Source organism: Accipiter gentilis, chromosome 29 (genome assembly GCF_929443795.1).
Source record: "Accipiter gentilis chromosome 29, bAccGen1.1, whole genome shotgun sequence".
NCBI lineage: Eukaryota > Metazoa > Chordata > Aves > Accipitriformes > Accipitridae > Astur > Astur gentilis.
The window spans coordinates 10,515,966-10,541,717 of record NC_064908.1 but is presented as its reverse complement, the minus strand read 5'-3'; the positions used below and the strand labels follow the sequence as shown (position 1 = coordinate 10,541,717).

The following is a 25,752-nucleotide window of genomic DNA, read 5'->3' as shown; positions in this document are numbered from 1 at the left end:
CCTCCCAGGGTGGGTGAAGGATCAGTCAGCCCGGGGCAGCGACTTCCACATGTGAAACAACCCGGAGATGAGTGTTCATTGCCGGCCATAGCCTGCAACGTTGCTGCTGGGCTTGGGCTTCCCTCTCCCCTTCTGCCCAGCTACGGAGAGATAGTTGATCCCCATTTCCCTATCTCAGCTTTTGGCTGCATTTAGGGGGTGAACCAGGGCTTGGGGATGGGGGGAACCAATGTCAGTTTAAACCAAGTTGGAAAAGGTGGTGTCAAGATCTGGAAACCTGAGAGTGGCAGAGGTCAGTCATCCGAAGCCATCAGTATCTTTATCTTTGCTCAAAGCTAGAAACCAACTGTGTTTACCTTGTGAACCAGACCTTTGGCGGTCTGGGCAAGTGATCTGACTTGTTCCTTCAGAGTGAGGGGCCAGACCCAGTTAAGATGCAGCTATTGAGCAGTGATAGTCTGACTTTAACCATGTAATGGTATGGTCATGCTCCTTACAAGCACACAAGTTCATCTCAGAAAGGCATAAGAAAATCACCTTAAAATACTAAAAGCCTAAAACCATTTTCCTCATGGCAAGTGAATAGGGGCCATATTCCCAAAAGTTTCTTCAAATCGAACATGTCTGGAAAGGGATGACTTTACTGGAGTTACTAAATACTCAGTAACTGCTCAAACCAAGGAAAGACAATAGGTTTTGTGGTGGTGCTTAGGGTAGGTTTTGAGGTTTAGATGTAGGATGAGACATATTTGCTTGCAGAACAGCGATACATTTTAGTTCCTGATTATTTGCCATATCTGTACTTGCCTGAAGACCTATATGTTTTTAAAGCTGATTGTCCCAAGTGAGTTACTAACTGGCAGTTAGTAAAGAACACAAAGGTGAATGTTGACCTGGAGAAGTGTTTAGCATCAAAATCATTAGAGTTATGCTCCCTGGTGGAATAAAAAGGAATTATCCTGATTCGGTTCCTCCCCATCACTTGCTCACCTGCGTTTTGAAAGATGAGGTTTCATCTTTTTTGCTGGGCACTTTGGCAAATGCTGTGATCAGGGCCCTCAGGGCAGGGATGGTGGGGTGCAGCCCCTGGGCCATGCAGCCCGTGCTGGTGTTCATGAAGGTGAGGGAGGCCAGTGGCTCCAAGGTCTTAGGAGACCCCTCTGTGCTGATCTGCAAGGGGTGGGTTGGAAAAGAGAAAGCAGTGAAACCACCTGAGCTCATCTTCTTAGGGCTGAGGCAACAATAGCTGAAGCAGCAGAGACAGGTTTTCAAACAATCCCTGATCCTGAAGATCTGTGGCCACAGGTTGACCACTATTTATCCTAGCCTCCACAGGAGGAGACCTGGCAGGTGCAAGGGGCCAAGTCTTGCTTTTCACATGCAAATATATGACCTCGTGGGAATCAGACTCAAACCTGCCATGCTCAGCTTGACTTTCTCTGTGCTGCAAAGGACAAAGCAAGGGCTACAAAGGAACCACAGGAGCAGCTTAAATGCTCACCACTACTAACTGCTGATGGGAGAAGATGAAATAGATGCTGCTGTTACTGCTTGGTTCCAAAAGCCTCTATATTTAAAATCACTAGTGAAATTCCAGCATCACCCACGCTACAATTATTTCAGCCGGTTTTGTTACAGCGCAGTTGGCAAGCGGCTCACCGACCTACTCCCTCTCCCGCTGCCAGACTTCCCAGCCCTGCAGACAGAGCAGCCCCCATGCACCCTCCATCCACCTTGCTCAGTTGCCATACCCAAAATTCTCCCACTACCCTGTCAAGCAGGACACCCTGCTGGGTACAAGACACTGCTGTTTATTCACAGCCTGGTGAAGGGAGCATCTCCGCTGCACAAGTTGAGTGTCTCTCCTGGAGGGAGGACCACAGGGCAGGTGGCTTGATGCTGCTCTCTCCACCCACGCCAGCTCATGCCCTTTAGGTACCTCTTCATTGCCAGTGGCACCAACAGTTGGGAGCATAGCATCCTCCAAAGCTGCTCTTTCCATTGGACAAAATCTCAACCATGGGGTGCCCCAAAATTCTGACAGGCTCCTGTTGGCAGGAGTGACGATGGGGTGAGGAGTGAGACTCTCATGGCAGCACTGGGCTCTGCCTGGCAGGCACCGAGCCTGTCCCTTTTTGGGATGCAGCTTTTAAGCCCATTGGTGTCTCACCAGCAGTAAAATATTTCCCTACCCATTTGGGAGCCTCACATCCATATTCGGATGATTCTGAAATCAGACACTTCTGATTATATTCAAGCACTTGGATTTACACCCTGGCTCTTGAATGGGTCATTGCTCACTCTGCCTTTGGGGTATGACTATGTAGCATCCCAGCACCTCCCCAAAATGCTCAGGGCCACTTTGAGATAATGGCTCCGTGTAATAAGCCATTTCCAGGAAGATGCTCTCAGCCTGCCCTGCTGCAGTCACAGCTCGCAGCTCTGCACCGCATCCCGAGGAATGTGGGACAGACTCTGGGGAGAAAACAGGCTTAAAGGCATTTTTACATCTGATGTGTTTGTAGATAGAGGCACTTTTGGTCTCTCCTGGCTTCTGTCAGCCAGAGAAACTTGCAATTAAACTGCACTTTCCTGTGTGCTTCAGGGTGGCTGAATGTGGCAGCTGATGAAGGAACGTGGCTTGAACAGCTCAGGAGGGGTCGAGAACCAGTTCATCCTCACCAGGGCTTCCCCAAGCCTTGCTGAAACAGGATGTCATTTCCTTAACCTAGCCTTTAACTCCCATTTTGGTAAAACTGAGAGTCTAACCCAGGGGGTCAGGGAATGCTGATTATTATTTGCCAAGCCATCACCTAAAGACAGTGGCTTCTAATACAGAGAGGTTGAAGGCTATTGCAGCCAGTAACTGTTTGCTTTCCTCTTTCACCACTTTTTCCCAAAAGTGAACTTTTCCAAATTAAGGACGTTTTAATAATGTTTTGTGGCTGCCTTCTGGCATCATTATCCACAGAGCTCCAGAAATCCCACCCCACTGCAGTGAGTAGCCATGCTGGCAACAAGTGCATCCTTTCTTTTCTACCCAAAGCTGAACTGCTGTGGTGGCAATGACCAGCTCAGCTCTCAGGGTGACCAAAATCCACAAGGTCATGGGCTTCATTTTCCCCACACTAACCATGGCCTGGTTTTGATGCCCACTCTATAGAAAGCAAGTTTTAATATATGCAATAATTTCTTAATGAAAGAGGCAGTGGATCTGTACTCTGAGGGGAGAAATTTTGAAAAGTAAGAAGAAAACACCTAAGAATTACTCAAAAATTTGAAATCTGCTTTAAAGGCAAGAGGGGAAAAAAAGGAGTTAATTTTCATTTAAGGTGAATCACACAAGCCACTAGCACACACTTACCTGGAAAACAGCCATAGAATTAGAGATAATCTGGATGTTTAAAGGGCAGGAATCAGGACCGGCATCCAGCCCTGCGTCTCTGAGCATTACAGGGATTTTGCTCACTCTTTATATAAAAAACACTCACCTGTTTCCACCCTTATGAAATCTCAACAGCATTGCATGGGACTACACCCATAGAGAGTTTTGCATTTAGAAACTGATTCCTGTTAAAACAGAATATTGATAAAACATTGCATGCAGCCACAAGGGAGACTTACCCCATCCTCCCATGATGGTCAATCCGCCATGGTGCTGGTGGCAAAGCTCCTTCAGACTCACCAAGAGAAGACGAACTGATGGGCAGCAAGATGCTCCAGAGACCCCCTGGTTGCATGGTGGAAAGGAAATCTCAGTAGTGAAACTGCAGCAGCTCAGAGAGCTGCAGGCAGGAAAAGCAGCAGCCGATTTATGAGAACAGCTTGCTTCGGCTCAAAATCCTCCAAAATCCTCTGGATCTGCTCTCACCAGGGGAAGGTCTAGGAGATGCTGGTGAGTGGAGCACAGCCCCTGCAAGTCAAGGATGCAGGCGAAGCAGTTGCTTTGATGAGCAGCACGTAGCTTGACCCCCACCGAGCACCGGGGAGCGGGGTCCAGCTGCAGCAGGAAGCATCGAGGGGTGCAGAGCTCAGCAGGGCTGCGGTGACAGCGATCCCCCAAACTGCTGGAGTGCCAGCAGGTCGGCAACCGTAGCAGCAGGGCCATGTGGGGTGAGCTGGGCAGTCAGTCAGGGTTGCCAGGTACTGCAGACACTAATGAATGTGAGCAGCTGTAACCTCAAAGGCAGAATTTGACACCAAAGAGAGGGATTCAGCTCTCTGGTTTGACCCAGCCCAAGAACTCAGCTGCAGCATTTAAATCCAGGAGTTTTGGGGTGCTGTTTACTCTTTTGGCTCAGTAAAAGCTACAGGTTTGGTGGGATCATAAGAGCTGGATGGCAAGGCATACCCCTGAGTCACACCAAATACTCCAAACAAGCATCTTACTGTAGGTCAGAAAATGTGAATTTCTGAAACTGTTTTCCTGCTTCTTTCCCAAGAAAAAGAAACCCCTCAAAGGGCTTTGCTGAGATATTCAGAATATTATCTCCAGCGTGTTGACTCCAGCAGTCTGCTGGTCCGACTCATGAAACTCACTGCCACCAGCTCTAACTTGTACAAACCTTTTGCTTTGTAAGGCAAGACAACACCCATAGTTGAGATTAAAAGCCCAGAGCGTGAAATCCTGATGCTCCACCCTCATGAACTCTCTGGGACAACATGGAAACAGCCCCTGCAGGAAGGTTACTCCATGGATGGTCAAAACTTGGTGCTTTAAAACCTCCCTGAATGCTCCTGCTAGCAGCCAGCACTGAGGCGAGCGGGGCTTTCACTGACTCACCGTGGAAGGATTGGAAACTTCACTGAACCATTTCAAGCCAAAAGGGAAATTTCTAAGAAAAGTGTGGTTTAGCGTACAGCCTACAGCCCACAGAATCTATTTAGAGTGGAGCCAACAGCCCCCACAGCCTCCTGCCCCGGGACTTCATCTAACGCAGTTTGAAGCCACACAAGGTGATTTCCTTCCATTGCATTGTGCAGCACTCAAGGAGAAGTGCTGCACGTTGTGGCCTTGGGTAGGGGCTGCGGCAGGGCTTACAGTAAGTTCTGTGTTAATTTCCATTCTTTTTTTTTGGGGGGAAGGGTCAGGGGGTGTTCCTTTTTTCATGTAATAAAGAGTATAACCCAGCACAGCAGCTGTGCTGGTTTTGTGTTAGAGATGTTGCTGGCTACAGTACATGCGGTGTCTTCTCAGGAGTTCCTGTTCAGAATAATTTCTTGTGTATCGTGACATAATGGCACAGCCTTTCCTCGCTGAAGAATCACCCACCTCCCCAGCACAGGGGAACAAGGGTGCTATGGGGGAACAGTGGGGTGAGAGTGCAGAATCAGACCCAAACCCTCCAGGGGACTTAAGTTACCCCAGCAGACAGATGCAGGCTGGCCACCCTTGACTGCATCCTTGTTAGCCTGGACCAACCCAGTTAATTGTGCAAATACCAACTTGAAGGTGAGCCCCTGCAGAGGCCTGGACTTAGGCTGTTGGGTTGCATCACTACCTCAGGTCTCTGGGGCTCCATGCCACTGAAGATTGGTGGATCCCAAGCTCTCTGCCATCGTCGGCTCCCGCTACGAGGTACATTTCTTGGGCAGGACTTTATCCAACAGAGCTGCAGAGCAACTTGAATATTTGGAAAAAAAAAAAAAAAAAAAAAAAGCAAAGCCTACAACCATCTGAAACAAGACTCTGGTTTGCGGTCACATGTTCATCTGCATAAAGGATGAGAGAACAAACATTTGTGCTATAAATTCAGCATCAAAGATGCTTTTAGCCCTACTGGATCACCCCTTACACCACCAGCTATCCCTTTGGGGTGGCTTCCAGCCACCGCTGTTGCTGGCTCCCAGGCTGGGAAAGCCAAAACCAGTAGAGATGCAAGGCCTGAATGAGAACGGAGACAATCTAAACACCATGTATGTAAAAGAGTTTATTGGAAGTAAACACGACGATATTTATGGTGCTAAATCCAGCATATGATCAGCAGAGCAAGGCGTTCCTGTCCCTTCACCACTCCTTAAGGGTGCAGCAGTCAGGACATCTGCCTGCCCCATTCAGGTCCACCTGTCCTTGCTCAGGTCCATCTGTCCCATTGAGGCTGGGAGCCCAGCTTGTACAGTGAGGCCAGTCCTATCCAGCACCACTTCAGTAATTAATGTAAACACTTTTTGAATAGCAAGTGCTCCCAGCAAATTCACACACACTCTAGCAGAAGAGCAGGGAGAACATCCAGCTGCACATCCCCCATAAGACCAGGGCAGACTCAACTCTAGGAAAGCAAAGTCCCCCACCACCCAGAAACACTTTTTGAGTATTTTTCCTCCTGACACCTTCTCCATTTGTTGCTCTGTTACTTGTGGATGTACCTGCATGTATTAGGATAGGCAGTGGATGCCTCAGAAAATAGCCACAGTGTCACAGAGCAGAGGCACATCTTTGCAGAGAGTTTATGCTTTGAAATGTGCAGAAAGTGTTAACTGCTACTCCTATCTCCTTTTTCAAAAATATCCAAACACAAGGCATGAACTTAACCTTCCAAGGCAAAAACTTCATCTCCCCTAAAAGTAGAGGTTGACATCTGAGTTTCTTATCCAGCCTGCCTGGAATAGAGGATGGGGCACTTCAAAAGCATGGTTCAGCTAGCTTGCTCTTGATGTTTAACTTTGGAGGAGATGGATCACAGCCCCTCACGTGCCCCTCTTTGCAGCACAGGGGTCTGGATGCCTAGCTCAGGTGCAGAGCTCTACCTTGGGCCAGGTGACTCCTGCCGTGGGTGACTGAACAAACACAGTGTTAACCGACAGGAACAATTTGCAAACAACGGAGCAGCAGACAAATGCGCAAATGTATCTGGTGGCTACCTCTGGATAATGAATGCATAATCTATTCCAACTCCCTTCCCTATCTACTTCTGGATAATGCGTCTGTGAGCCTGAGTCCAGTTTATAAATGGTTGGCAACGAGAAAAACAGGCTGCTTTTGAGCCAAACATTTTGTTCAGCAAATAAGGCAGGCAGTTTGACCATGGACATTTGCTGTTAGGAGCTCAGTGTCAGAATCTCTCCTGCGCTCAGCAATTCCCATCCTGCATACAACTGCTATGTGGATGCGACAACTGACTTTTGCCTCTAAAAATCTGATTTTATGCCTAAATCACAGACTTTAATAAAAGAGCAATATTGTATTCCTTTCCCATCTATCTGCTCATTAGAAAGTCACTCTTATATTTGGCTCAACTGCTGGGAATGCTCCAAAGAAATCTAATTACAAGGTTATTGCAGTAAATTGCATTTGGTGGCGTAACTCTGCATCACTGGTTCAGGGCGCTTTCTCCTTTCACCTTGGAGTAACTCATTTAACAAAGGTAAAGAAAAGCAGAAAAAAATGTACAGACTACCAGTGAATGAGACTTAACAGGGAGCCAGCATTTCCAAAGTGTTGTGACTTCTGGGTGCCCCAGTGGAGGCAAGTTCTCGTGGGAATGGTGACAAACTGGACACCAAAGACTTTCCAGTCACTTTGGGAAATGCTGCTTACCAGCCACGCAGTCCCTGGGAGGAAGGAGAGGAGACTGAAACCATTTGGAGGCTTCCCAGGATTGCCCATGCAGGAGCAAATTTCATTCTTCCCCCAAGAAATCTACTCTCCATCTACTTGACGCTTTGGGAAGAAGAAAGAAAAGTCACTTCACTGTGTTGGGTGGCAAAAGCCTAGTCCCACCTCCAGCGATCCCGCTGCTGGCTGAGTTGTCTCCACCCTGGCTCCTCACCACGCAGGGACAGGTTCCCAGGAGGAAGGGGCTGGTTCCTTCTCGGCCGTGCCAGCCTTAGTGCAAAGGAGAAAGCTGCAGGTTGCAGATCACAGTGCCTGGTGGATGCTCTCATGCCAGCTGCTGCTGACAGGTGGTAAGTTGGTGCAGACCTCATGAGGGATGGTTGCCTCTGGCTCAGTAATCTCTCCCCATGCTCCCCAACAGATGCATCCTCACGCTTTCCGGATGATCCGCCCCGGTTTCCTCCAGTCCCTGTACCTCTCCCTGCGCACTGAGTGGACCAGAGGCCTGGAGAAGCTGGAGTGGTTGGATCTGGTGGTGTTGCTAGTGAGGAACAAAGCGAGAGATCATTACTGGTGTGGTTCAGATCTGGGGAACATCTCCTGCATCTAGCAGAAGGTCCTAAAAGAACAGGGAATTTTGGTCAGCAGAACAGGATTCACCACCACTGCTGCCAAGAGAAGGACCAGTGCTGGATCCTGCTGCAGCCCCTGATGCTCAAGGTGCCTGGACTGCAGAGACCCAGGGTGAGCCTCTCCTATGCACCTGAAGTGGCAGTGGGCACTCTCCCTGTCCCAGCTACTGGAGGTCTTGGAAACAGCTGCTAAACCACAAGTGCAGAAATATAAGCTCAGGAGCCCATAAATAGCCTGTCAGAGCCCTGAGGATGGTCCCCTCTGGCCAGATGGGTCACTGAAACCAAGCCCCTGGGCTCTTCAAAACTTCCACTTCAAATACCTTTGAGCAGTTTTCCTTAAAACTACTAAACCAAACATCATGCACACCTAGCACTTCTTTAGGCTTTTGCCACCCTTGTTACAGTCTGCATTCTCTCAGGGGGTTATCCAGGGTGGGAACCAACCATGCCATGAACTAACTATACTATGATCAACCACATCACATGTGGAGACGCCCAGGACAGTCTAGCAGAGCTGGCTCAGCTGCAGAAGCAGTGGGGCTGTGTTCACCTAGGGCTCTTCTGGGACGACTTAATGCTCTGGCCCATTTGCCCTGGGCATTTCTACTGTCCCTAGGTGTTGTGCCTCAGGCTTTTCTTTCCTTCCTCCTGGCTAACACCTTCACTACCCATTTTTATACCTAGCTTTTGCAAAGATTGCAAAAGACTGGCATAGTGAACGTGCACATTCTCCTGCCAGTGCAGAGGGTGATGTGGAGCACAACAGTGTTAGTAGGAATTTGCAGTGAAATTCATATGGGGTGAAGCACGTCCCCTCCCCATCACTGCAAAAAGAGTGGTGCAATGGTGATCACTGGGGCTGGCGATTTGAGATCTCTCCTCTTTCTAGGTCCTGCTCAGAGATGTTCCTCCTGTGATCTCCAGTGGCTTTGTCAATAAAAATCATCCAGATATCACTTCTCCCCATGCCTTTAAGCAATAGAAGGGGACAGTGAGGAAAGGCTGGTGGAGAGCAGAATTGATGTGGGATGCCAGAAGTGGCTGATGAATGGAGGCAGGGAGTGGGGGAGCCGCCAGCCACTCCAGGAGCGGAGGAAGACAGAGCTGGGGAAAAGCTGTGAATGTGAGAAAAAGCTGCTTTACAACACAGCTTGTTACTATTCAACATCCACAAAAGGAGGAAGAGCCCTGAAATCCCTGCCTGTGCTGAGGGTACAGTCAAGAGACAGTTTTCTCATGTCCTAATTAGCTTTCTGCTTTATAACTTAATTTTCTAATTGGTTTTCAAGTTAATTACTTTTAACAAACAGGCTGGGGAGGTGGCAGCTCAGGCCCTGTGGCAGGAGGTGAAGCTTCACCTCTACAGTGCTGGCGTGATTCCAGGCTGTGCTGGGAAGCGAGGTGGCCTTACATCCATCTCTTCCAAGGAGGTCTGCCTTGCTGTCATCTCAGGTTTAAGCTCTTACAGGAAGGTTTTGGGTGACTTCCTTGGCAATGTCTGCAAATCCTTCCTAAAAGTCAGTAATCCTGGGACCTTGGATTGCACCAGCCCCTCACTCCCATTCCTCCCAGCTGGAGATGGTACCCAGCAGCGAGAGGCGGCTCAACGGCTGTGTGCACAGGGGGAGCAGCCATCACACTCCGCTGCTGACACCAGGGCTGAGCTCGGCTGGCTGCCCCAGATCCATACGTTCAATGTGGTGCAGGTGTGGGCGTACAGTCACTTACTGTCAATTAAATCAAAGCTGATATTGCAGCTTGCTTTCTGCTCTCATGCTGGCGCCGTAGAAGCTGCAGGAGGACAAGTGATTCTTGGGCCAGGCTGCCATGGCCAGATGGTACCTGGTCCAGCATTAATCCAACTGGTGTGAACCTCACTTTTGAGCTGTCTTTGTGCTGTGGTGCTCCTGACCTGACGCAAGGCATGAGGAAGCTTTCTTGCACTGCTGAGCCATGGCTCAAACTCTTTGGAGAGCCAGGCTACAGATGTCACAACCATTCCTGAGCATTTTCTAAGCCCAAGCCCATACTGAAGGGTGAACATCTGGCTCCAGCTGCTCTCTGAGCACTGGGAAACATGGCCTCATCACTCAAGAAAGCTTCAGCATTACTGCAACAGGGGTGTATAAGCCCAGGCTACATCAGAAACAGGGTGTCCATGCAGGACAATCTTAATTCCACTAAGAGGATCCCAGTTCATCCTGTAATTTTTCAGTTCTCCAAGCCACAGATCTTCACCTGTTTATGGTGCAATCTGCGAATGATCCATGTGACACACACAGACTTGGTGGCTCTGCTATCCCAAACTGGCTGGAGTCAGCTAGAGGAGCAGCAGGAGTGGGCGTTAGGGCAGGGACAGGCTGGGCAAAGCCTGCTGTGACAGCAGGCAGAGTGGGCTGCGTGCTCAGCTCTGATGGAGACAGCTGGGATGCCCCCAGGATGTGGGGCCCTGCACAAATCATCCAGCTTGGTCCCACCTCCCCAAATGAGGCTGGGTTAGATGGCAGCCCCTAGAGATTTTTGGGTTTGATGGGGTACCTAATTCCCTTAGGTTCTCTTAAAAAAATAAATAAAAATATTTACACTATCCTGGTTGCTTGATGCAAGTTGTTTGGTAGCCTCTAGTAAATAAAATTATTCCATTAGGTTTTCTGCATTGCATGCTTTTGCTAGTATTGGGGTACCTCAGACCAAAGTACAAGTTATTGTCCAATGCCTCCCTGCACTCCTCCCTGAAGACAGCGAGGAAGTCTGCCTCTAACCTCAATTATAATCCAGCCAACCCCAACACTTTCAAGCTATTTCTGCACAGGAGCTGCTTCCCCCTATGGCTGCATTCCCAGTGCTAATCATTTTACTTGTACAACTAGACAGTGCAAGGTGCAGTTCAGATTTGCTGGTCTGGAAATTCAGCCAGTGAATTTATCCCTGAACTGCAGACGAAGAGAATGATATCTGCTGGCTACTGATCTTCAGCAAGCCATGGCTGCATCCTGGCACCACTGCTTTCTCTTGGTGGTCTCGTCTGTGGAGACACCTTCGGGGTGTGTATGTGCAGCACCAAGCACAGTGGGGCTGTAACTGCGGCTGGGATTGCTGTACGTCAGAGGATTAGGATAAGGAGTGAGCTGTGAGCTCTGCGTGCTCGTACTGCAGCTGTCAGACCTAGAGGAAACTGGGTCAGAGGCATCTTTTCAGTTCCAAAGCTACGAGGTGTTGGTGTGCCATTGTCTGAGATCTGGCAGGAGGTGAATTTTGTGTCCCAGGGTTTGAGTATCTAATCATGTGGCCGATGGATAGCTATCAAGATATCTTTCATTATAAGACCCCAACCAAATTAAGACAACCATTACCCCAAACACTACTACAAGTGAACAAGATGTAAACATTATTTGCAGAAACATATCTCAATTTTAAGGACATGGGGCGTTTTTCTTTTACATCCTTATTTCTCCATCTCATTGTTGTTGGGCTGAAAACAAGGAAGGGATTAGTGTAGTGGGCACAGCCCAGAGAGTGGGAGGAGACGGCGAGATAGTGACATGCACGCTAGTGATTTAACGTGAAATACTCCGATTGTGAAGAGTCTCTAGAGGTTTGTGCCTCATTGAGGAATATCATGCATGAAGCATCTCCTTGTGCTACCTACATTTTTCTCTTACAGGTATGTTGATTGGGAGCCTGAGTCACATGAAATATGCTGAGTTACAGCACATTTCCTGCCCCCCCCCCCCCCCCAAATCACAAGCATATTTATCTGCGAGCGTGTCAAATGCACAGTACATTCAGACAATACGGGCTCAAAAGATTAACAGACCTTAATCCTACCTCTGTGCATTAATACACAACAGATGATGCACACGTCTATAAGGACCAATGTACGTACACAAAAGGCAATCTTCCCCGTGAAAACATACCTGAGCTATTCACCTTTTGGAAACTTAATAGGCATTAACTCACCTAGAAGACCAAACTGGACCCGCCTGCTTCTTTGGTTTGGCTATCTGCTTCTGGTACTCCATCCAGCCACTCACCAGCTCATGAAGGATCATCACGTAGAGAAGGAAAATAAGAATCCTGGGATCCATTCGCGGCACTTCGGGGTCTGCTTCATCAGGTACAGGTGACATTTGATCGAGAGCAATGGGAGGTCAGCCGGAGGGATGCAGCTCCTGCGGGCAGGGTTCTCAGAAACGGGGGGAGCTGGAGGGATGAAAAGGTCGCTGCTGAAGAGGAGCCTTGCAGGCTGGGTTTTGTGCAGAGTGAATTAATGCTGTAAAAATCTCCCGGGGGAATGAGAGGCTGGTGCTTATTGCGTGAAGCAGCATAAACACAGCTGCAGAGGCTACGGACGTTTCCTTTAACAGGGTGGATCACATCTTCTGGGACTCCATCCCTTTTGTCTCCCTCTCACTCATGCTTTGTCTGCATTACTCTGCAGCCATGAGCTTCCTACACTTTTATTGCAGGAGCAGCCCCGCTTCGGCAGCGCCCCTTTGATTGGCAGCTGCGGCGGGGGGGGGTAGAGTTGGCTGCTGTGCCCGTAAGCCGGCAACGGGAGCACTGTCTGGCTGCAAAGAATAAATTAAAAACCCCAGTCAATGACTAGGGAATCTCCGAGCTGTCTCTTCCCAGTGTCTCAGGATTTTGGGCTGCACTGAGCCAATGTTGACTGGGAGTGTTACTGAGTACTCTGCAGCTGAGAAATCTTTTCTTCTTCTTGCTTTTCTCACACTTGTATTTTGTTCCCCTTGTTATTATTCTGTACCTAAATCTTCAGCTGCTGTTTTCCCTTTGGTAAAGATCTGGTGGGGTACCTGGTGTGCAGGAAAACCCTGGTGCCTCAGCTTCCAGTCTTTTCCACACTACAACTCCTCTCCCAAACTCTCTACCTCTTTCTGTTTAGCAGCATAGGGTCTTGCTCGACTGAGATCTGGTTGTGACACCAGATCCCCTTGGCCTTGCCCTTCCATCCCCCATGAAGAGCCCCAGGACACAATGCAGTACATGTGCCTGGTATTTCTAGCAGGATAAAAGCATAGCCCAGTCTTGTTTAGAAACCTGTATAAATTGAACAACAACAACAACAACAAAAGCCCTTTTCTCATCGTTTAAAATCAAGCCTTATCAGTATCTACCTTGTTTTTTTAAGACCGTCTTACATGAAATTCATGTTATTCCAGAGAAATCCTTCCATAAGTGAAACAGTAAATCCTCAATTATTTAAATACCAGGATCATCTAGAAGCAAGGCAGATTGAACAACCTACCTTTGCTTAATGGAGCTGTGCCAATTCAGTGCAGAAAAGGCGGCCCACATGAGCAGCAAATCCAGTGACCCTCATGATCTTCAACTCCACAGCTCCTACACAAACACAGGGACCGCTGGGCTTGCTCTCTAACATGAAGCGGGGTTCAACACACTGGTCAGTGCAATTCTTCAAGGATAGGTGTGACAGCCACATAATACACAATCTCACAATAAACTTACCATCAGGAAGCTGCTTCTCAGCTAACTCAGGTGACATTACCTGTGGGTTTAACACTTGAAGTTAGATGTTTCTCAGAAACTTTTGCCCTTTGGTATATAACTGCAGACAAGTGTGCAGAAGCCAGGGATTTTGATAGTTTTCTGTTAAGTACAAACGTAATGCACATTAGGGGATGCTAATTGCCCAGTATGTCTGCATAACAAACAAATCCAACAGCAGTACCAACGATCCAGTCAAACATGCACCTCAAAGTAATGTGTGACTTTCCTTCAGCTAAGTAATGTTCTTTCATTTAGGAGTCCAGAAGTGCTGAGTAACTCTCTAAATTGGGAGGAGAAGATCTCATGGATGGGAGTGAGCAAGTGAATGAAACAAGCAAGGACTGGAGGTGTTCTAGCAGCTACGAAAATGGGAATACTTGAGGTTCTCCATGAAAGGATAGTGGAGCCGTTCCTATAGCAACAGAGACAGTTGCCAGGCTGCGGGAGATGGGTTCTGATGTATGGTACAAGTCATATGTAGTGAGGGATTTTAGACTAAAGACAACACTGATATTTTATACATATGCAATTTTTAATGAGTAAAGACAACGTGACTCCTCTGTTCTGGTGGAGAGCAGCTTTTTACACAAAATCAAAGAGAGATATTACTGGGGTAAGAGTTGCAGGATAACTCATTACAACTTACTTCTAGTTTTGTATTAGGTGCTTCATCTTATGAATACAAAATCATTTAAAAAATCTGCTTGTTGCTGAACAGTACAGCTTGATTGACTAATGCTCCTTTTAAAATCCCAACAGACTGCAGACTGCCTCTGCCCCCCTTCTGCTCTTTTACCATCCTCAATACTCAAGCAAACATTGCCTATGTCTGAAAGTCCTCTTGAGTCTTAAAAAAACTTATCTGAACTTTAACACGCAATTTTTTGTCAAAAAAAGTCACCAATTCATCCTTAATACTATGTAAGGTAGAAAAGCCAACAACCTGTGAGTTATTGCCAGAGCCAACAGCTCTTAACAGGGCAGTTGGTTTCCAAACAGCCCAGTGACTAGTCACAAGCAGCAAGTTCTTTGACAAATTATTCCAAAAAAAGGAACTGGAAAAGCTGATTTTAGAGTGATTAAAGCCCAATTGGGAGGGCAGGAGCTAGCCGTGGTGCTGAGGGGCACCTCTGGCAGCTGTGGGGTATGGGGGTACAGGATTCCCCCCAGCAGCAGGGCACCCCGACACCCCCCCGTGAAGCTGTGGGTGTTTCCCCTCTGCCCCCCAGCCTGCACTGATGCATAAATTCAGCCCAAGGGCACAGCCTCAGCGTTGTCCTGGAGAGGTTTGATGGGAGCAGAAGCACCTGCATGGGTCCTTCAATTTGTGCAAATACTCTTAGTAGAGTCAAGAAGCAGCTAGCAAACTCACTGGGGACTCCTAAGGGTTTGCAGCAACTAACTGGGCTGTTGCACATTTTGGTAGTCATCAGTACAAAACAGATATGCCAATAAAATGTGTATACAAGACTATAGCATAATGTAGGCACCTGAGTGCTTAAACAGACCTTACCTGCAGACCAGAGCCTTGATCTGCTTCTCAAGTTGTCCATTGTTCTGCAAATGGTTTTAATTAAGAGCCAACTCTCCTCGAATACATCGTTTCTCTCTACCGCTGTTTTCAGCCATCTCTACAAAAATGACAAGTAAGTAAAATATGGATGAAGCCTGTGTGAAAAAAGTAGCATGGAAAAACGTTCCCCAAGCCTGAAGTGAGAAGGAAGCAGGGCCTGAGATGGTATCAGAGAGCCTGGAATTTGGGCAGGCTCTGAAGAACAGAAGGAAATGAAAAGCAGGCTCTGGGGTACAAAGCAGTCTGCCCCAGTTTTGGTGAGCAGAAACCCATGCAGAGGACAACTCTTTCAACTCACAGTTTAAGAAGATACAAAGGAATGACAACATAGCTGAGCCACTGACTCACTGATAAAATCTCATTCTGAAGCAGTGGAAGCAGCAGCATGTGCAGGTTTGCAATTTCTTTGTTAAACCAGGGTGGAAATGAGGCCAAGCTCTGTTGTCCAAAGCACTCAGTCCAGCTAGTTGGGCTGAAAGAAAAACCCAGAATACTTGACTGGTCACTGAACCCTTCATTCCTTGCAAGCCTGACTGCTGTAGCATTCCCATTCTTTGGGGCAGTATATTGTTGAAGCAAAGGTACTGAAGAACAGGACTATGTCATTCTGCTACTCACAGACTATTTCCCTCTTTGTTGGATGACAATCTAGGCCTCTTTACTGCTAAAGAGATTTCAAAGCATGGAGGTGGTAGGCACCATTTAGTATTTATATTCATTGCAGTGGCAAGGGCACACTGCAACACCAATGACCTTCCTTCAGGCTTCTTGGAAGCACCCATTGCCCCATTCTTCCACTTGGAAGATGGTGTAACTGGCTAACAAACTGGAAACCCCACCCTTCCTAAGGCTCACCATTGACCCAGAACTCACATGATCTCCAAACTGTATCACAGAAAGGCAGCGATAATTGTTTCATTACAGTAAATCAGAGTTGACCTAAACTGTGTGTTTGACTTGTTGCAATTATTGGCTTTTTAGAAGGAACTTCTGAGCTTCACTGAAGAGTCAGTCATCTGCAGTCCCCTTGTACAGTGGCCAAAGGCTGCAGGGATTCTTCTAGCTAACAGGATAGTCAAGGACTGGAAACATCAAACCTCATACACACAGGCCAAACTGAAAGATCAGGCCAAACAGCTCCTACAACAGGCCATGGGGTCATGGTCCAAAATTCCTGTGGCATCCAGAAGATACAGTGATCGTCCCCAGGTAGCAGACAGGCCACAAGCAACTGCAAGTGGAAGTACCTCTGCTTAGACGCAGGGCTAGTAAAGGTGGATCTGAGGTCCTAGGTCTGGTGTCTGCAAATACCCCAGGCAGGACCCTATTAGTTGCAGGGGTGCTTCCCACATCTCTGTACACACTTGTCCCCAGCCAAAGCCCATAAATGCCATCCTGCTGCAACAGGCAAGATGGAAAACAGATTCCCCTCTCTGCCTTTTGGCCGCTCTTCAAGGAACCTGCTTGTAAAAAGCCCTCTGTAATTATATGATTATTCATTAGAGATTAAACAGAGCCCACGGTGCTCCTTTGGAGTATGCCATGGGCTGGTAACAAATCTGGCTATGACCTACTGGACCAGATGTTTTGTTGTTGCTACCCAGGCTTTGTTTCACAAGTCAGTAATGACTCTGGCCCAGTGACTCTGACATCTCGAATGAGACTTCATGTGCAGTTCAGAGGAATAAACATCACCCGCAGACACATGTCTCTCTCTCCTCTCTCATTCACATCAGTGCTTCCTTCCTAAGCTCAGAAGAAGTCAAACAGATCTGGAACCAGAGAGGAAAATGGAAATAGAACTGCCAACAGAGCCAGAAGAGAGCAGATCTCAGCCTTCACAGAGGACTGGAAAATGGATTTTCAGAGTTAAAAAGAGGTACTGCAGAATCTGTCAGCACCTTCCATAGCCTTATACAAGTCAACAATCAATAAAAGACAAAGAACAGATGCTCTGAGACATATTTCTTCTGAGGATTTTTAATTGCTTCTAAATACAAATGTGGTTGGAAAAGTGGTAATGTGAAACTTGCATTCTTAATCATCAGATTGCTTTGTATCAGATTGCCAATGACTCATCACTAGGATTTTATAAACAATTCACCACTTTTTAATTCTGTTAACCCTGATCAGACAACACAGCTGTGGCACAGCAAACTGATGCTATTCTGAAGGAAAAAAATAATACTAAAACTACAAGTAATAATAATTGTCTCCTGAGTTCTGGACTTTTTTTCTATGACAATGGCACAAGAACCAGCAAGGGTTTAGCCTGGCCCAAGCTGGATGCCTGGTTACAGGAATTACCTTTCTTACTTCCTTGCCATAGAACTGACATTTGCAGAACCTGAAGAAGGAGAGAATGACACCGACGCTCACATCTGGGCTGCTGCCTTTGATGCAGAAGCTGTGGTCTAATACTAATGCTTTTCCTGTTTCCTGAGCACAGACCCTGCTGATCAGGAGCAGCACCAACACGGACTCATCTCAGCATAGCAGTCTATAAACCCAGGTGAGATACCTTTGCCCCTTGTGCAATTGTTTTGCAAGAAAAGGAAGCTGGTTTCACTGCATCCAGTTGTTCAGCTTTGTTGTTTTCATCAAACTCCCCTTGCAGGTCCAGCAGGCCAAAATCCACCCACACATATGGTTCAGCTGCTTTCTGTGAAGTTATCCTTCAAGCTGGACTGACCTTGTTATCTTTAGCATAGTCTCTACATGCTAATGTATACTCCTCTATTTGCTGATGGTCATTCTTGCACAACAGAGGCTGGTATTAGCCAGGTTTAAAATCTGATTCCCCTAGAAAGTAAGAACCTTTCCAACATCAGTGTCTCCTGCCAGAAAAATCTTATTATTAGGGGCTGACATATAAACCCAGCACAAAACTGGAGGCACTCTGTAAGTGAATTCCCAGCACAGAAGATTGACAATAGGCAAGTACAAGGCTTGAGCACACACAGCCACCCAACACCCCTCTCTCTGCCCAGCCAAGCCGCCAATGATGGCCAGGCTGAAAGTCCTGCTTATCCTGGCCATAAAAGCACTGTGTGTCAGCCTCCCTCAGGAACCCGGCTGGAGGAAAGGGTTAAGGCACCTGCCCTCACCTAGATAGGAAAGATCTCTGCCATCCATACTGCCTGGTCTGCTGGGATCAGATAAGGGAGAAGAGACAGCAGCAGAGAAGACAACGGAGCTGAGGATGATGGCAGAAGTGCCAAGTGCCCCAGGGCAAGAAGCAGAGAAAAAAGCACCTGTGGAAGAGCAGTGAATGCAGAGGATATCCATGAATGGCAACGTCTGGAGCCACCATAGAGCTGAAACCCTGTCTGATGTGTCCTCAAGAACGAGTGGCCTCAACTTGGGTGGAGTTGCCCTTAATCCATGTTTTACACCCACCTGAGGCTCAGAGAAATTGACTTGCCTCTGGTTTTGACGCTGAGCCTGGCTTTGGTGGAGGGAGAGTGCTGGCAAGGATACCCACAGCATGTCTTTGGGTTCAGAGCCATGGGGATGGAGCTTGGATGGGTCCACTGGGCCCTGCTGGGCTTAGCCCTTATTAACATAACAGCCTGAAAGGGAAATAAAGGTGAGAAAGCAAGCTGGAGAATGCAGAGAGCTCTATGGCCACAGAGGAATCTATCAGAGCTGCAAAGACAACTGCAGAAATACTTACTCCTCCTGAAAAGCTGCTCCATCAAGACATCTCTCCAGAAAGACAGCTGGATTAATAATGCCATTTGTATGCCAGGACAGACTTGTTACTGCTGTACAAAAGCAAACATAAAGCAGCATCTGTGTGTCATCCATCAAAATGGCAATAAAGGCCAGAAACTCTCTAAATCACCCTGCATTGTTCAGTCTCCTCTCTGGTTCTGGGAGAGACTCCCAGAACTTGGGTACAGGCTGTGGCACAGCTCCTGCCCCACACAGCCCTGCTTCTGGTCACCTCCAAACACCACCTCCCTTTCACTAAGACACAACCCCAGTCTACAGAGGTCTAAAATAGAATTTAAGAGCAGCTAGAAATACCTGTATATATACCTACAGGCAAAATCTGTTGATCTCCATCATCTCCATCCATTCTGAAAAAGGAATAAAAAAGATTTTTCATGTCAATTCCATTTTCTGGGCTAGATACAACTCTTCCAAAGTCAAAGCAAGACATTCATCTTGAGGGAAGCTGGATAAGGGGATCCTCGCTTACAGTGAAAGTCATATACCAAGACTCCCACCACCCACAACTCATCAGAATTAACCTAAAGGTGACTGTAAAGCCTGAACCATATAGCAACGCCACCAGAAAAATATCTTGGAGAGTGATAATTCAATTTTCTGCTGTGCAGCATCTGCTCCAGACTTTGTTAGACGCTCCTTTTAAATGTCCATCTTCCCTCCAGCCATCTGCATCACAACCCATTGTTCCTGACCACTTTTCCAATGGATCCACTGCCCACAGCACTAAGGAGAACAGGGTGCTCTGCCAACAAGCAGATGTTTTTGAGCGTTCAGTCTTGTGAAGATGCATGACAATGCCTTCCAATTGCTGGGTCCCCACCTCTTATTATGCTTTAAGTCACAGCCTAACAGAGCCCCAGCTGTGGCTTTTGTGGGACTATTTGGGAAGTAGTGTCAATGGGTTGGAAACCAGAAGTTGGCAACCTGTGCTCTCTGGGAGGATGATTTCATGGCTATTTTTCCCCACCACTTTAGGTTTCATCCAGAGAAGTGCAGGAGTTGCAGGCTGTCAGAAGCCAGCCCATTTTTTGAACAACAGGCTTCCTCTTATGGGTGGAAATTGGTGCAATAAAGTTTCTCACTGCACCCCTAATGATCTTACTGAGGCCACAGCACAACCAAAGGGATCTTCGCAAGACAGACTTCTGAATAGTCGTAAGAGCAGCTATACCCTACCTGCCAAGCTCCCCAGTTTCCTTGTTGTCCTCCCACTGCTTCAGAGCAAAGAAGGCATGAGAGAGAAAATGTCTGAATCTTTGAGGCTTCTCCTAAAGGCACTGGGTGGATACACATGGCCCCATGTCAAAAGGCCAAGGTTTAAATGCTTAAATTGGATGGATGTCAGTGGGAAATCAGGCACCTAAGTAGTAGCTAAGTATGAAAATACCTTTTTATTTTGTAAGGTAAAATGCTCATGTTGTTTTTCAGCATGTTCCAGCCAAGCAGGACCTGGGTAGATGTCACCAAGGCACTGAAACAGCATCAGCAAGAACCATGCCAGTGTCTTCTTTCCAAGTGCTAGGTTGTAGTGTGGCAGGCAAGGAGTGTGCTGCTGTCCCACCGCTCCTCTTTTCTTTCCTCCTGGAGAAATCCACTGAGCAACACCCCTGGTGAGCTGCAGGAGATTTTTCAAGGTCAGGCACATCTCACAACACATCTGAACTGATGCACCAGGTCAGCAAACTAGTGCTAGTCAGTGATAGGCTGTGCATCTGCCAAGTGAAAGGACATGCCCTTCCCCCAAAAAGAGCAGTAAACCAAACAGAGGTGTCATCCCAGCCTCAGGGACCTCCAGGGAAGCAGGAACAGACTTGCTGAACCACAGACAAAGCCAGGATGGTCAGGACTCCCAACAGGACAACCAGCGTGATGGTCACATCATACCCTGGTTTGACCTCCCACTCACACCAGATGAAGGTGCACATTGGGAACTAGTACCTACCATACAGTTTTGCGCTTCTCCACAGCAGAAGTCTCATCAGATACATTTACCTGCTTCCACCACACATTGCCCCAGTAGCCAACCTTTGAAATCATAGCAAGAACAATTTGGTGGGTCTCCAGGCATTCCGGTAGTAAGGAGAAAGATCAGGAAGGCTGTTTTCTCTAGGACTGACTGCCTCTGTCCCTTCCCAGGGAAGCCGCCCCAGCAGTCCTCCTTCCATCGTCTGGGGATGAACAGGTACAGCAGAGGAGACAGCAAAGGACACATCATATGAAAACACCATGGATGCTTCTCTGCAGTCCTGTGCCTGCTGAAATTATTAAGGTCCCTGAAGGAAGGAAGGGCAGGAGAGACAGTCACTTGTAAGCCTGATGCCCTGCTCCTTGCTTTGGCCAAAAATCAAGCTTTCCTTGAGGCAGCACAGCAGGCTGAGACATGAAAGTAGGAGAACAAGAGGGGATTGATATCTGCTTCTAGCATTTCAGGTTAAAAACACGAAGGGCCCAAGCATTCTAGCCAAGTTTAAGGCATGGGAGATGACTGTAAAGCATCATTTCCTCTGTGCATGGCTATGCCAAGGCCTGCCCAGCATTGAAAGGTGAAAGCTGGTCCCTGGCAACTGCCGACAGCTCTCCATCTGCAATGAACTGGCCAGTCCACCAGGAAGGCAGAGCCGCATCACCTAAGAAGCAGTGAGAGAGCTGGCAGCCGTGACCAGTTCACCCCTCCCAGCACAGAAGACTCCAGCAGGCAGAGCTGGTCTGCTGGGACCTGTGCTCCAGAGCCAGACACACAGGGACCACAGGGTGAAGTTCAGGACAACCCAACTTTTACATGCACCTCTGCAAGAAGACAGGGTAGATGTGAAGGTGATGCGTCTTCCCAAACGCAGCCACTTCAGTTCAGCACAGGAATCAAACAGGTCTTGGCAGAATACATCCTGCACCCTTCCCCCCACGCGGAACTCACTGCTGGAATCCTCTTTTGGTTTGGAGGAGAAACGTCTAAGCTATCCCTCATACCTGGTCTCTCTTTTCATTCAACGCCTAAGCCATAGCCATTTCTGAGGCTGGACTAACGCCTTTCTTTGCCCTGTTGGTTAAGAAATTCCACTGCTTTGGATTGCAGTTAAATGCACAGAAACTGGGAAAAAAATTATTTCCTCTGGATTTCAGCCATTTTCTTTCTTCAAGTGCTTGCAAGAGAGTCAAGATAATAAATCCCCAATATCCTGGAGCCGGAATTTCAGCCCAACCCATCACCTTCCTTTGGGAACTGATGTTCTCATACGCCAAGAAAGTCTCCAGCATCACACTCCCAACAGAACAGATACCCAGACCAGCAGGGCGAACTGAAACCAGGCTCCTGAACAAAACATGCCCCTGCTTTCAGCAGGAAGCATTCTAATCAGCACTGCACATGCACATTAACTAATTCATTTATCTTTGAAGTTAAACCTATGGCAGGTTTCCTTTACACTGTTGCATAGAGAGAAGGCCAAGAATCACCTAAAACCCAAACAGTTCCCAGCAAAATAGAGAGGACTCACATTTGCTGAGGGATATCCAGGGGGGCTTCATATTCTTTCTGGCCAAGTTGATTTGTTTGGTCTCCTTTTATCTTGGTCCACAAAGAGCTATCCTACATCAAATCAATATATCAAGTGGAACCTGGCTGTGTTTTGAAATGATGCTAGGCATGCTTTGGGTGTCAGGTAGTTTGGCAGTAAATATTTCACTACAGTAATCGTCTTTTCCACAAATTTTATATAAGACCTCGTTCCTCTGCTAGCACAGGCCTCAGTAACTGGCTGTTTCCATCAACTATTGCAGTTACAGTGCTCTATCAATCTTCTGACATAGCTCAATCCAAATTATTTGTTTCAAAGCTCAACATAAAATTTCAGTTAAATGTTAACCATCCAAAAAGCCTGAAGAACGTCTCTGGGCCATTAGTTACTCTGATCTCTCAGGAAAACCACAGAGGGGATCAGATTGCTCAAGCTAATTAGAATTAATTGTAAAAATTCACTCCCCAGTCAGGCACGGCAGGTTTGGAGAGAATATCCATGTTTTCACATCACAGGTATCACACCCCTGTTGTAAAGACAAACTGTGATGCAAGTATAAATAGGGAGCGATTCTAGCACTCTGTGCCATGCGGAAAGGGAAGGGATTTCAAGCAGCAGCCTGTTAGGGGCATGAGGCAGGGAGCCGGGGTGCACTACCCTCTAGTGTGCACCCACAGCAGTGCACGCTGCACAGCATCTCGGCTGGGATCACTTACACAGGGCTACACACAGAGGCACCATAAAAAAAAATTAAAAAAACCAATTCTCTTACACAGTCAGGCTGTACTTCACTTTGTAGTTGTGCCGCAGGGCAGTACCATCCGATACAACAGCATCTGGAGGAGTAGAAAAGAGTGAGCTCCTCAGAGCAGGAACCCCAGAGGAGAACCCAGACATGTTCTGGCCCTTGACCAGGCGGAAAGAGAGCATCCTGCAGGCAGCTGCAGCCAGCTCCTGCTTCAGGTTCTGGAGCCGTTTACACATACAACAGGAATCTGTGTAATTTCTGGCACTGGAGTGAAACCATTCTCATCTCCAAGAGTGGAAACAGACCAAGATGTTCACTACTAAAGTGATGTTTTCTGAAGTCTCTCCTCTTATCACATCTTTGTGCAGAAGGCAGGCCAGGAAAGCACGGACTGGCAGCTACTTCCACTCTCTGCTACCCACCAATTTCCCCTCCTCAGCTGAAGCAGCCACCAGCACAGGTAATGGCCAGTTTGTGCTCTAGGATTCAATTTCTTTGTGGATCTAAAAACCTGGAAAAAAAATCACCAGCATGTATCTCAGTTCTGTAGGTACAAGCTGAAACACACAAGGTTTTTCTAACAAGTAGTAAATCACACAGCCAACCTGGTTTAAAAGAAGTTTGTGCTGCAGGAGAGTACCAAGTCAGCATGCAGTATAAGGGAAACCTTTAGCTACAGAGAATCCCCAACACAAACCTAAAATAACCTTTGAGTCTGAGCAGGGCATGGCCCTGAGTAAGTTCATTGCGAAAGGTTCACCAGAAGCATGGGTTGTTATTTTGTGGAAGTTACCATGACAGTTTGAACAGTTTAAAAACAAAACTTTGCAAGAAAGACCTGATTGTTTTACTAGGTTCCTGTTTCCAACGAGTCCAATGCCAGAAGTGCCGAGAGCCTGCCAAAGGCAATACTGATCCCAGGAGCTGGAGTGGAGATGAGGTGCACAAAGGCACTGTGGACTAGAGGACAGTGCCCTTGTCTCATACACAAACCTATCCCGCCTTCCCAGTTCTCCTACAAGATATGACAAGTCCCTGCATAAAAGGAGAAATAAAACACCAAGGTGATGAAGAGAGGTGACACTCGCTTTCCTCATGCAGCACTTGAGAACTCAGGAGGAAGAAAACCACACAAAGAGGGGGTCAGCAGTTTGGGGAGGGATTTGCACCTCTACCTAACTAGTGCTTGGTTTTTTTTTGTTTTGGACACTTTAGGAAACAATAAAGTCTCATCAGTATGACTTGGTGCTGGGAGTGCTCAGGTCCCAGCAGACAAGGCTTGATGGGGAAAAACCCCCCAAACCATCATATCCCGAAACATGACAGACAAGAAAGTGACAGGGCATGGCAGCATGGATGGGTAAATTCCAAGGGTTAGTTGTGCCTGACAAACCTAATAACCTTCTAAGAAGAGATGCCCGGCTTGGTGGATGCAGGGAGTGCAGTGGGTATCTTACCTTGATTTTAAACAGCTTTTGGCACAACTGTCTGAAGAATCCATATAGCCAAATCATTTTGATACAGTTCAGATAGCTGCACAGAAAACTGGCAGGACACCAGGCTCAGAGGGTTGTGAAAAACAGCATAAAGTCCAACTGGCAGCCCGTCACTCATGGCATTCCTCAGGGGTCATTAATGGGGCTAGTACTGTTTAATGCCTCTATTTACAACCTGAAGACAGAACACACCCTCAGCAAGTTTGCAAATGGTACCAAGTTGTAGGCATGGCTGCCACACTGGGCAAGGCTGCTGTTCAGAGGGCCCCCCTCAACAGGCTGGAGAAATGGCCTGACAGAAACCTCATGAAACTCAACAAAGGTAAATACAAAGTCCTGCTCTTGAGCAACCTCACCTAGGCTGGTCCTGCTCCGAGTCAGGGGTGGACCACAGACCCTCACAGGTGCCTTCCTACCCAAGTTACTCTGAGATTCAGACTAATTCATGTAGGCAGCTCTCTGCTTACAGGGGACTGGCAAGATTCTTTTCAGGCATATTGTACCTGCTGAAATCAGTGTAGTCCGTTGTAAACTCACACAACTCATTCTTCTCCCATACCCATCTTCCTGCACACTCTACCTGAGACTTACATTGAGGCGGCAATAAAAGCAGAACAGGAATTAACTGTAATAGTACAGACAGTGACACAAATAAGCCACGAAGAACAGGCTATTTTTTCAAAGACAGAATTTCACTCCACCTACACTCAAACCCTATTGTCATTGGGGAATACGCTAGTCTTGGTTTTTTGCACTAGCTCCAGGACTCATTTCAAGCTACTCCTTTGGAGAAAAGTGCAGAGAAAAGGGGAGAGCATGATTCAATTTCTGGCCTTCTTTGTATGAGCCTAGCTGAGAAGATGGCTGTTGACTGCTTCTTGGTCTAGTGACAGTGGTGGACATCTCTGACTAATGCAGCACGTTAATGCCAAAAGAGCAAGAACCTCAAATGGGAAATTG

The 25,752-nt window shown here is 47.4% G+C and overlaps 1 protein-coding gene across 5 annotated transcripts; it reads right to left on the bottom strand.

Annotated features, from left to right (window-relative positions):
• Positions 1-5,928: 5,928 nt before the first annotated feature.
• LOC126051929 (uncharacterized) lies at positions 5,929-23,312 on the bottom strand. Of its 5 annotated transcripts, XR_007509900.1 has the most exons (9): positions 22,528-23,312; positions 20,421-21,306; positions 19,344-19,380; positions 18,972-19,062; positions 15,236-18,867; positions 13,681-13,720; positions 13,460-13,587; positions 12,151-12,393; positions 5,929-8,096 (listed from the first exon to the last, which is right to left on the bottom strand). XR_007509900.1 is itself a non-coding variant. In XM_049831829.1 (5 exons), the coding sequence occupies exons 1-5, from the start codon at positions 19,461-19,463 to the stop codon at positions 13,742-13,744; spliced, it is 549 nt and encodes a 182-aa protein (XP_049687786.1). In that variant the 5' UTR covers positions 19,464-20,394; the 3' UTR covers positions 13,727-13,741. The 5 variants fall into 5 exon arrangements, 3 of the variants coding, with proteins under 3 accessions (XP_049687786.1, XP_049687787.1, XP_049687785.1); XR_007509899.1 differs by having other exon boundaries at positions 20,421-23,312; XM_049831829.1 differs by lacking the exons at positions 5,929-8,096; positions 12,151-12,393; positions 13,460-13,587; ... (1 more) ...; positions 20,421-21,306; positions 22,528-23,312 and adding an exon at positions 13,727-13,821 and having other exon boundaries at positions 15,236-15,353; positions 15,644-15,767; positions 19,328-20,394.
• Positions 23,313-25,752: the final 2,440 nt, after the last annotated feature.

What these genes read in the sequence shown, in the direction of transcription:
- LOC126051929 (XM_049831828.1), bottom strand. Translation starts at nt 19,463, where the DNA reads ATGTCTTGCTTTGACTTTGGAAGAGTTGTATCTAGCCCAGAAAATGGA. An exon ending in GCCTGTAGGTATATATACAG is followed by an intron (nt 19,063 to 19,327) that starts GTATTTCTAGCT and finishes GCTTTTGTACAG; the next exon opens with CAGTAACAAGTCTGTCCTGG. An exon ending in TTCAGAATGAGATTTTATCA is followed by an intron (nt 15,354 to 15,643) that starts GTGAGTCAGTGG and finishes TCATTTTTGTAG; the next exon opens with AGATGGCTGAAAACAGCGGT.